Source organism: Pezoporus flaviventris, unplaced genomic scaffold (genome assembly GCF_033815535.1).
Source record: "Pezoporus flaviventris isolate CSIRO_AGI_PZ_B2104156 unplaced genomic scaffold, CSIRO_AGI_Pfla_v1 ptg000078l, whole genome shotgun sequence".
Classification (NCBI taxonomy): Eukaryota; Metazoa; Chordata; class Aves; order Psittaciformes; family Psittacidae; genus Pezoporus; species Pezoporus flaviventris.
The window spans coordinates 1,740,388-1,752,527 of NW_026892626.1; the positions used below are offsets into that span (position 1 = coordinate 1,740,388).

The 12,140-nt window shown below is 54.6% G+C and overlaps 1 protein-coding gene across 8 annotated transcripts in view; it reads right to left on the minus strand.

Annotated features, from left to right (window-relative positions):
• CAPN15 (calpain 15) overlaps window positions 1–12,140 on the minus strand; it is a 59,364-nt gene that overhangs the window by 7,097 nt on the left and 40,127 nt on the right. For all 8 annotated transcript variants that reach the window (XM_061473842.1, XM_061473843.1, XM_061473836.1 and 5 more), the window contains 3 exons: window positions 5,793–7,299; window positions 1,991–2,199; window positions 1,594–1,777 (listed from right to left, as the gene is read on the minus strand). In XM_061473842.1, coding sequence (XP_061329826.1) covers window positions 1,594–1,777; window positions 1,991–2,199; window positions 5,793–7,277 — 1,878 coding nt within the window. In that variant the 5' untranslated portion in view covers window positions 7,278–7,299. The remainder of the gene's footprint in view (window positions 1–1,593; window positions 1,778–1,990; window positions 2,200–5,792; window positions 7,300–12,140) is intronic.

Here is a 12,140-nt window from a genome sequence, read left to right on the forward strand (position 1 = left end):
GCCCATGAGAAAACCTTCCATCAATAATAATAACAACAACAGATCTGAAATTTGTAAGATAGGAAAGATGGATGGAAATTAAAAAAGAAAATAGAGACAGGTAAATCTTACACTGAAAATAAAGAAACGTGTCTTCATCCTCTGTGTACTGAGAGGCAAAATGTAGATACCAACTCCTCCTTCTTCCCCTCTCTAAAGTTTTCTCCTTAAGAGGACTGGCTTGCAGCAGCTTTGCCCCAACTCAGTGTCCCTGTGTCCCAGGGGAAGATCCACCATGCTGCTGGGAATGTGGCCAGGCAGCTTGGACAGCTGCAAGTCCCTGCCTGGAGCCAGGGGTAAGGAGGGCTCTGGAGCCAACTGTGCTGCAGCCCCAAGAGGCCTGTGAGCTTCGACACAGCCCTGAGACAACCAGCAGTTGCCCCAGCACTGGGCCACCTCCACCCTGCGGAGGGCACAGGCTGCTGAGCACATTCAAGCTGTACCAACATTAAGGTTCCCCAAATCATAGAATCATACAGACTGGTTTGCACTGGAAGGACCCTAAGGCTCACCCAGTCCAACCCCCCTGCCATGGGCAGGGACACCTTCCACTAGACCAGGTTGCCCCAAGTGCCGTCCAACCTGGCCTTGAACACTGCCAGGGATGGGGCAGCCACAGCTTCTCTGGGCGCCCTGTCCCAGCACCCTCACAGGGAAGAGCTTCTGCCTAAGAGCTCATCTCAATCTCCCCTCTGTCAGGTTAAAGCCATTCCCCCTTGTCCTTACCTTCAGGCCCCACTTCCCCAGCCAGAGTTCTGTCCTGACATCTACAGATGATGAGATGTGGGGCTGTGTATTTTAAAAGAGGACTGGAATTGACAGAACAAAGTCCAACCCATCAGTCCTGGGTCCGTGGCTCCTCCTCACAGTGGCACTTTGTTTTCTTTGTCAGATTTTGCTGCCTGAGTTTCAATAAAGACGTTCTCAGTCTCCTTCATGGACATGATCCCAGCAAGCGCCGCTGGGCCTGGCAAGCGGGACAGGCAAGACAGCACTGACGGCCTGAAGTGGCTGCGGGAGCTCCATTCATCACAGCAGATGCCACCTGAGCGCGCTCAGAGAAACTGGGCACTGGCTCAAAGCAGGCTGATTTGTTGTCCCTCCCTCTCCACAGTCCCTCCCTGGCAAAGCCAAGCTGCCAGACCTCCCCGCAGAGGAAAGCAACAGCTTTCCCTCAGCCCCCCACAGCACAAAACACTCAGGTTAAAAGTTTCCTGTTGCTGCGAAGAATGAAGGTGGCTTCTCATGCTATTGAACTGCGGAGAGGAGTGAGGAAAAGGCAACTGCAAATGAAATTTCATCACAGCCTGAAAAATGCCCAAAGGGGCCTAAATAGCTTTATATTATGGCTTCAAAGAGCTCAGCTGTCTTGAGGGTGCAGCAAAAAGCAGGATCTTGAGCTGCAAACCCCCCACGCAGCACAAGAGTAGGTGTCTCACAGCAGTACCTCTTCCCACTGCCTCTCCTGGGAGAGCTGGGGACGAGCATCCCGCATCCTTGCGGAGCAGTTCCCATCCCATCCCATCACTCCTTTACCCCCCCAGGGCCGCTGACCTGCGAGAAGAGGAGGAACCCGCACTCATCGCAAGGCAGCATGTCATCCACCAGCACCGTGGTCCACGTGCCGTCCTTGCACAGCCGCACCTGGTAGGCACCCTCGGGACACAGTGTCCTGGTGATCATCACCCGCTCCACCAGCTCGGGTCGCTCAGCCAGCACAGCCAGGGCGCTCAGGAACCTGCCAGTGGGAGGAGACATGGCATGGGCAGGCAGTAGGCAGCTGCCCAGCCACGCAGGCGACATGGTAAGGGGTGAGGCAGAGGATGGGCTACATGCCTGGGGGTATAAATGGGTTTGAGTAGGGCTGAGGGGGTCTGATCTGGATCTGGATGAAGGAGGGGGGAAAGGAGGAAGGGGCAGGAAGGTGTCAGCCCAGCTCACTTGCCCTTACCAGCAGTTTCCCAGCAGTCCCTGCAGGATATCTGAGGGCCTGGGTGTCCGAAACACTGACCACTTCACCGACCGGTCCTTGAAGATGCTACAGTTGATTTCATGGGGTCGCAGCCACTGTTTCACTCTCTGCTGCACACTGTCGCCTTCTGGGAATCCCACGGACTTGGGCCCAGGGTGAAAACTGTCATCTACAAAATTGACTTTGTTCTGTGAGAGCAAAAGGCAAGGAGAGCATCAATGTGCAGCTGTGTTGCATCCTGGGATCCCCCAGGACAAGGCTGGCCTGCAGAGCCCCCCCTGCACCCTCAGCCCTCCCGCTTGGGCAGCCCCTTCCAATGCAGGGGACAGCACTGGGGCCGGGTGTCTGCTGGCAATGGCATAGATGCATTTTGTGCCTCAGGTCCAGCATGCAGCCCAGCCATGATCTGGCTCAGCTCTGCAGCCTGCAACTCAAATCTGCCTTTTTGTGTTTCACAGGAACCGCCCCTGGCAGGAACTGTCTCACGCTTTGTGCTGGTGCTAAAAGCTGGCCCAGGGGGGACCTTGGCTGTCTCTAGAAGTGGCAAAGCATAAGGAGAGCAAGCCTGCGAGGAGCCAGCTGGCAAACACTGCTCAACCTAAGCCCTGTGCTAAGGGCTGAGCTGCTCCTGCTCCAGAACTTGGCAGTCTTGTGCCACCCCCCCGGAACATCCATGGAGGATGTTAGGGGCAGGTTTTGCAATTGTATTTGGCCAGACCACAAATGGGCAAGGAATTCCAGAGTGAGGATATCCCATAGCTGAGCCCACATGCAATAGCTGCTGCGTATAAAATAATACAGAATTATAGAATCACAGAATCCCAGACTGGTTTGGGTTGGAAAGGACCTTAAAGCTCATCCTGTCCCAAACCCCTGCCATGGGCAGGGAAACCTTCCACTAGACCAGATTGATCCAAGCCCCATCAAACCTAGCCTTGAACACCGCCAGGGATGGGGCAGCCACAGCTTCTCTGGGCACCCTGTGCCAGCGCCTCAGCACCCTCAGAGGGAAGAACTTCTGCCTAAGAGCTCATCTCGGTCTCCCCTCTGTCAGGTTAAAGCCATTCCCCCTTGTCCTGTCCCTACAGGCCCTTGTCCAAAGCCCCTCTCCAGGTTTTTTGCAGCCCCTTTAGGCACTGGAAGCTGCTCTAAGGTCTCCTTGGAGCCTTCTCTTCTCCAGGCTGAACAACAAATGGTCTGAAGGGTGGATAACCCTGAAGTTATTAGCCACACTGTCAGGATGAAAGGTGACTTTTCCACACAGTTTAACACAGGGTGAAATAAGAATTAGGATTTCTTTGTTATTGGTAATTAAATGAAATTAAATTCTTTCAGCAAAAGCCAGCTACAATTTAAATTCCAAAGCTTTTATGCACAGCAAACTAGCAGTTGTGTTTCCTCTTTTGTTGCAATCCTGCATCAATGCTTTCTACATGGTGCCTCAATTAGCACTTCTAGCTTCTCTTTTGCAGAGGGTGTTTTTCAGCTAAGAGATGGCACTATTCAAATACTAATGTGAGCCAAGGACACAACCCAGTGCGTGCTGGCTTTCCCCAGGGGAGCACCTGCTCCCTGACAGCAACCTCCTCCAGGCCTCCCTCCTCGGGGAGCAGCCAGGCTTCTTGGGACCCTGCTGTGCAGGGCACCAAGCACACAACAGTCCTGGAGTCACAGCACGAGCTAAATGTTCCTCGTGGAGTCCCTGTGGTGCTTTTACAAGAAGCAGCAGTCTTCAGCCTCGCTGGTAACATAGCCAGGGTCTCAGCAGAGCCAGGACAGGAATGCAGGAGCCCATGGACTTCACCAGCATGATGATGGAGGCAATGTGAGAGTCATAGCAGTGCATTCCCCAGCAGCAATAGGGAAGCCTGCCTAATGACCATGCTGTCCCCCTTCATGTATTTCTAAATGCTTTAGAGAAGCTATCACCACAAATATCCCTGTGAGATGGAGGGAAGGAGAGGCACAAGAGCTGCAGGAGCAGTACCAGAGTGGAGGGAAGAGGAGCAGGTACCTCCTCCCATGCCTGCGCAGCAATGAGCCTGCTCACAGATGGTGCCAGACAAGCTCTGCTTGTTTCTCCTGCAAGCTGATAAATCCAGGCATTGGACCTCCTTCACTCTTCCTGCTCTGCCAACAACCCCCTTCAAGCCCTTCTGGAGCAGAGATGTGACCATCTCCACTGTCACCTCCCCTGGACCACATGGACCAAGGGAAGCACTACTAGTAATGAACTCTGTGATGGATGGAGGAAGAGGAAAACAGAAATGGAGCCTCCCCAGCACAGGGGAATGCTCTGCAGACAGAGGTGCAGGGCATGACACAGACAGCAAGAGCTCTGGGCTCTTTCTGGACCTGCAGAATGTGCTGCTGCATGTTGTCATTCAGAAAGAGAAAAGGATGGTTAATCAGAGAAGTGTGAGACAGTGGGATAAGCAAGAGCATCTGTCAGGATGGACACGTAGCAATTAAAAAATCCTACAACCCCAAACCAGGATCATTCTCAACAGATTCCCACCCAAGTCAAACATCCCCATGATTCCAGTCTTGCAGAAGAGGCACAGGCATGGGCACACTCCTCAGACCAGGCAGGAAAAGCCTTGTCTGTACACCAAAATGGGACTGCAACACCCTTTCCATCTGGTTCAGAAGAGCTGGAGGCTTCCCCAGAAAGAGGCCAGAGTAAGAGCAGCATTCACAAGAGTGTCTTATGCCACTCAGATTAAAACCAGGGCCATCAGAGCAGTGCTTGAGACTGAAACCTAACAGATGGAGCCAGACCCTTCACAGTGGTGTGTGCTCCTGAAACCCTCACCTGGATCCAGGCTCCAGCCAAACCTCAGCCGTCCTTCCCAGAACAGGGGCAAGCCATTTGCAGCTGGGCATTCCCAAACATCACCAAGGCCCAGCTCATGGTTCCTGAACATGTTCAGCTGCTGGCAGCGGAAGCAGTTCCCCTGCCTGCACCCTGCCAGTGCTCTGAGCCTGTCTGTTCCAGCCCCACATTTCCTACACACACATGCCATTAGTGCAACCAGCAAACCTAGGCACACTCTTTCCCAGCTTTCCCCACACTTGGACAAGGAAGGAGCTGCAGTGACTACCTAAGAACGTCCCCTTCAGCCCAGATGTTCTGTCTTACTGATTTAAAACACAGAATCATAGAATCCCATAATGGCTGGGTTTGGAAAGGACCTTAAGATCATCAAGTTCCAACCCCCTGCCACAGGCAGGGACACCTCACCCTAGACCATGTCGCCCAAGGCTCTGTCCAACCTTGGCCTTGAACACTACCAGGGATGGGGCATTTACCACTTCTTCGGGCAACCTGTGCCAGTGCCTCACCACCTGTAAAGAACCTGTAAAGAACTTCTTTCTTATATCTAACCTCAACTTCCACTGTTTAAGCTTAAACCCAAAACCCCTTGTCCTATTGCTACAGTCCCTGACAGAGACCCTCTTCAGCATCCTTATAGGCCTCCTTCAGATACTGGAAGGCTGCTATGAGGTCTAAACATCACTAGGTTTCAGAGTTAACAAACTCTGTCACCCTTGAACCAGGAGTGAACTGTATGGGTCACTTTCACCACAGAGATTCTCTTACACCCAACTATAACATTCCAGTGTCTGCAGCTAGAACCCTGCTGTTGCTGGTGAAGATCTTCTCTGGGGCACAGAAGGCAGCTTGCCTGTGCCGAGCAACGCCCAAGCCCCATGGGGGAGGCAGGAAGGGCCCTCTCCAAGCACAGCCAGGCGCAAGAGCAGTTCAGTGAGCACTCACCTCCCGGCAGAAGGTCACAATGTTTTCCCACAGGGCTTTGGCCTCCCCCTCATCCGTCTGCCGCCTCTTCTCCACGTGCATGCTCTCCCGTCTCTTGAGGGGCTTGAGGCCCTTGCGCTGGGCCACGTACTGCTGCGGGGTATGGCAGGCTACGCAGTGCTTGGCCTTCAGCTCATTGAGCAAGGTGCAGGCGGGGCATGCCCACTGGCCCGGCCTCTCCTGGCTGGAGGGCAGCTGGGACGGGAAGAGACGGGCGACCTTGCGCGCAGAAGGGGCCCTGCCGCCGCAGGACGAGGAGCAGCAGCTGCCCTTGTCGCCAGTGCCGCAGTCAGGGCAGCGTGGGGATGGCTCGCCCTGTGTGCCATGCTCCTGGAAGCCATGCAGCTTGGAGGAGCCACAGGCTTTGCACTTCTGGGCCACCGTGGGGTTCTTGAGGGTGCACTTGGAACAGGACCACGTGGTGAAGTCTGGGCTGGAGGGGCTGCACGGGGTAAACCTCACTGAGTCCCCTGCCAGATTGATGGTGTCACTGCCCTTCTGTGCGCTGCAAGCCTCACATTTACCAGCCCCGGCAGAGTTAAGCAGAGAGCAGGAGCTGCACTTCCAATGGGAAGGACTGACCTCCATCTCCTCCTCCAGCACACCCAGCCGCTTGTTGGACAGCAGATCCTGGAAGCGGGCAGCAGCAGGGGCAGCTCTGGCCTGACCCTGGGGAGAGCCCTTCTGCCCCGCTGCACCCTGAGCCACGGGCTGGGGAGCTTCGGCACCTGGCATCTGCAGGTGGGGGGGTACCTCCCGGCGGCTCCGTGGGACGGGATTGTTCTGCAGCCCTGGGGAGAAGGGTCCGAAGGTTGGTACCTTCTGGCCCTCTTGTTCCATAGCTACTGGGCCCTGGGTGGCCACAGCATCACTGTCAGAGATCTCTGCAGGGACTAAAGGCTGGGGGGTAGAAGGGGCCATGTGAAACCCAGCAGGGGTGATGACTTCAGGGACGACCAGCGCCTCTGGGGGTATCTTGGGCAGTGAGAGCTTGCGTGGGCCACCACAGGCAGAGCAGGAGCTGGCCACAGGTGTGTTGTGCAGAGTGCAGCGCTGGCAAGCCCAGCCACTCTCCAGCTCCGCTTCATCAGGGCTCTTCCCCTCCGAGTCCTCGCTGCTGCTTTCTGCCTTGGCAGCCTCCTCCTTGGATGTGCCCTTGGGCTCCACAAGCACGGTGGGCTTGGGCAAGATGCCATTGATGACGGGCAAGGGGGAGCCACTGGGTCCTGGCTCCGGGGTGAAGCCACATACCTCACAGGTTTCCTTGCCCAGAAAGTTCCTGAAGGTGCAGCGGGCACAAGCCCATTTCTGCTCCTCCACACTGAGGCGCAAGATGTGGTTGAGGTCAGGCTTCTGGCGGGGGGCTTCACATATGGAGCACTGCCGCTGGCCAACGGGGTTCAGAAAGGTGCAGCGGGTGCAGGACCACTCGCGGACAGCAGCCATGGAGCCAGGAGAGTGGGAATGGCTGGAAAAGAGAAGACAACAGCATGAGGGCAAGGCCACCCTGACTGCAGGGATACCACACGTGTCCTGGGCTGGCACAGTCAGCATCTTGCTTCCAGAAAGGGGAAACCATCAATCCAGTCATTGCTCTCCGGGCACTTATTCCTCTGGCACTGACAAACCGTTTTTCCAAGTGCATGGAACCTTACTGGCTCCACCCAAAACACTTCAGGATGGTCACAAGAAAAAGCCCCACAACCTTACTGGCTACACTCTCATGTCAGGGATGCATTCTGGTGAGCAAGCACCTTGCCTCTGCACGCACCCTCAACACCTGGTACAACTGCAACTTGCTTGCAACTCTCTGGAGGAGGTGACACCATGCTGTGCCTACCTGCTGTTCTGAGGGCCAATTCGTTCCCCCTTTGGTGTCACTCTAGCTTCACTTTCTGTTCCTGTCTCTCTTCTCTCCTTTTGGCTGGCCATCATGGGCATACTATTTATCTACACTGGGATAACTGTGTTATCGCATACCAGACACCGCCAAGCAAGGAAAACCAGGTTTGTGGTGTACAGCGGTGCCTTCACCTGGCTATAGGCTCTGGGGCCAGAAGCCTGACCTGGCCTGTCTGCAGCAGCTTCTAGGCTGGAGCCAAGGTGGATCATGGTGCACCAGTGTTAGGACATGTTCCCTGCAGGTTCTGAGCTCAAGGGCACTGTGTCCCAGCTCCAGGTCCTACCCTGCTTACCTGGGAAGTGCAGAAGTAACACCATCAGCACCAGCCCTTGGTTTCAACCTCCAGTGATGCTCAGAGATGCCTGAAACCCTAATGGAGAATAGGTCCGACACACGTTGTGCCAGGGCAAAAGATCTTCACAATGTTTTCTAGGCAGGTTCAATGTTCACAAAGAGCAATGCAGCAACAGGACCAGCTCCGCAGCCCACAGCAACCTCAGAGCTTGCAGGAAGCAGCTCTCCTTCTCCTCAGCCCTCCTGGTACTTTCAGGAAGATGAAGCCACGCTCACACATACACTGATGAGCAGCAGAAGGAATCCCAGCCCTACCTGGTGCCCTTTGTCCCCTGCTCAGGGGCAGTTCTTGGAGCTTTGAGCAAAGGTGGGGCTGAAACATAGCTTTCTGCTTCCTCCTCCTCCAAACAAGGGCAAACCAGTTCTCCTTGAGGTAGCTGTGCAGCACGAGCCTGGAGCTCTTCTGCTGTGCACTCCTGCTCCCAGATAATGCAGCCAAGTCTAAAGTCCCAACCTTGAACCCAAGCTCCAGTCCAGCTGTGCTTCTCTGCAGCCGACCTGGTCTCCTCCAACCCCTTCTACACTGCCCTGCTTGCCCAAGATCCTGGGCAGGGACAGCTCTGCAGAAGCCTCCAAGTCCACCCCATGCCCTCAGCTCTTCTCAGGAACAGCAAATTCAGGCCAAGCCAGACCAAGGAACAAGCAGCCTAAATCATGGGAGCTGCACCACAGTGGGCTCACCGCTCTTCCTGCTCTAGCAATGACCTAGTTCAACCCTGACACTGGCTGGAACAAAGAAGGGAAAGATGTTTAATGGCTCAGAGGAAAATCTCTGAGATGCTGGTGGGGAGGGATCCAGGTTCTGGCTGCTCTCCAGAATCCCAAGCACAGCACCTGTACAACCAGCTTCCCAAGGCACTGAGCAGCCTGCATTGCACCAGTGGGCTCCTGAGGGGACACAGGATGCAGCAAGAGCCACCCTAGGGAGGAGAAGCATGGCCTTCCCCATGGCTCGGTACATGAGAAACTCCCCTAGGAATACTCCAGCAGCAGCAACCCAACCACACTTCCAGGTGGTGTTCCACAGCCATAGGAAGAGCAGCTCCCCCTCAGCAAGAGATCAGATCCAGCCTTCAGCTCCCTTCTTAAATCAACCGTTTCTCTAAATAAAGCCTGAACTCAAGAAATCCATTTTATTGCAAGAGAGAGCTTGAAAATTCTTTCTGCTTCATACACCATGACTTCATAGCCTGAACTTTACAAGGTATTTCTTTACTGGAGTTATTTAAGGAATCTTTCCTAGCTAAGAGAAATATAAACATTGATTTTTCTGCCTGAAGGCCTCCAGCTGTGGAGCCGCACATCCTCTCCCTCTGGCAGCGTCATGCCCAGGTTGGAAAGAAGAGAGATCACTCCTCAAGCAGACAGAGGGAAGAAGCTGCCCACCCAGCCCCAGCAGAGGCAGGGAAGCAAATGGGGCCATGAAGGGCCGTGTGATCCTGTCACATCCATTTGTTTTACTGGCTGAGGTTCATCAAACTACAGGCATCAGTAAAAGGCAAGCAAAGGCTGTCAGCAACCTGTGCCATGTCTGTCCTGCAGTGTCCCACACTGTCACCCCCTGTACACTGGCTCCCAGCAATCCACCTCTGCATGTAGATGCTGCATTGCTCACTGTGGATCAGGAGCCTCCAGCCACCAACCTTTGCACACGTCACACACACCCAGGGACCTACCCAGGTGGCCAAGGCTTCTGGCCATGCAACCACAGGACCATGGAAAGAAATCCCCTTGTCCCTTCCCATAGCAATAGGGAAAGGAAAAACCAGGGTATCTAAAAGACAGAGGTACCACATGATGGTGGGGTGAGCTGCATCGCCAGACCTGCTTGATGAAGCATCAGCCATGAGGTGCAGGCTTGGGGAGGCACCACCTTCACTCAGCTGGGCAGGAGATTCAAGCTCGAGGCAGCAAAGAAGGAAGGAGGTGGAAGCCAGGACACCACAATGCTCTCCTCAGAGCTCTGATACCAACCCTAGGAGCTGTGACGCTCCCTGGCTGCACTGCCCCTCTCCTGGTTCCCTCCTCTTTCACATGCCACAGGAGCTGGCTCCCAGCACTGTCCACTCCATGGACACCATCCTGTGTACTTCCTGGATTTCCACCTACTTGCTTTTCTCCACTGTCATCTCTCAGGAAAACCTAAAACCTCCAAGACAGCTCTTCCCTCAAGGGTGGGAAGGGTTGATGTGTCTCCCCTTGCAGCAGCAGGGCCGCCAGTGTGGCAAGCTCTGACAGGGGACATCCCTGCCTGCTTCTCCCCAGGCACCACATACTGGTGCCCAGCAGCCATGCGGCTTTCCCTGCAAGCTCGTGGGAGATGCACAGATCCCACAGAAATCGGACACGCAGCTTCATTTTACCCCATGAGCCACCAGCTCCCCAGCTAGGACTGATGGACAATTCAAGTCCCTGCATGGAGCACCAGGCTTAGTTTAAGGGTCCAAAGACCACAGAGGGCACAAGGCTGGAATCTGCCCTTACATGGTACAACCCACACCAGCGCATGGCGGATCACAGCAGCAGCTCCCACTCAAAAGTTAAGTGGAGGAAGGAGAAACCCATCTGCAGCCTGCCCAAGCCTGTATTCCTCCCTACAAAGCCTGGCTGGCTCCTTTCCCAGCAGGCAAGGAGCCTGTGTGAGGAAACACAGTTGTCTCCAGCACCTATTCACCAGCCCCATCTGCTGTATGATAACACACATGCTCACCAGCCCCACAGAACCCAACTGAGATAAACATCACCTGCCACCTTCCCAGGCACGAGAGGACACAGCGATCTGGCAAAGTCAACCACCCATGAGACATTGTTGCTCGGGAAGCAGACACTTTACAGAGATAACGAAGACTCCCGGCAGCCTGGGATCTGGTTGAGGCTCTTTTTGGGTGCATACAGCAAGGAAACGGGAACAGCCAAGAGCCCCACACCGTCAGCAGCATGGACAGGGCTGGCCCCACATGGCCACGCTTCCCACCACAGCAGCTCTGCCCAACTAAGGCATGGTGTACATCAGCTGGCAGGAGACAGCACTATGTTGGCAGGGCTGCATCTACCTTGGCAATCACAACAATGTAATTATAACACTTAAAAAGTAATATAGAAGGTACTCAACCAAGTAGGCAGCTTTCAGCATGCTGAACCACACTGGTCACTGAGTTAAGGAGTGCCACAGGGAGTCCACTGCCGAGGTGACAGCATCTGGAGAGGGCTGCTAGCAGGTAGCCTGTGCAGGCAGGACCTAGCAGCAGAGCTGCCCAGAAGACATGTGGCTTTTTCCCTCAGGACACCAGTTCCAAGTGTGCAGAGGTGGCAGGGGAAGGATGTCACTAGAAGTGAACGGAGAGTTACTCCAGGGACATCACCAGCCCTTTGCTTCCTGCTGATGTGCAGGAACACCTAACCAAAGCAGGGTAGAATTGTTTGGACAAGATAAGGAAGGGATTAAGAAGGCACAAGGTGGTGACCTTCCAAATGCACCTCAGGACCCGTCCTAGGGCTCTGCTGAGCGATGAAGTGAGGAGTCTCTGCTGAGCTCACATGTCCTGAGCTCACATGTTGCAACAGAGCCCTGGCTCCCACACAGCCATCGAACAAGCCAGGGGGTCTCCACCACCTTTGGGTGTTTTCTGGAGCCTCAGCAGAGCAGGGTAAGACAGGAAGGAACAGGGCAGGGTGCAGGGCCAGGAAGTGCCCAAAAACCTGCAGCTTGCATCTTTCCTGCTGGCAGGGAGCTGGTGGTGAGCCAAGCTGGTGTGATCCGCATCTCCAGGGTAAGAGATGGCAACCAGCCCTGGACAGAAGCACCCTGATGCAGACTGCCAGAGCGAATGGCCTGAAGTGACCTGGGCAGTGGAGCAAGAGATCCTGGGGCTCCACTGCAGAGCACACACTGATGACAGGATGCAAGGAACTTGTGCCAATCACACAGCAACAGAATCAAGCTGCTTCTCTAAATAAAACTCCTCCAGAAGAGTTAAAGCCTTAAAACTTCCTGCTTCAGCTCTCTCCCGCAGTAAATAAACACATAAATAAAAATCAATTGTTCTATTCAG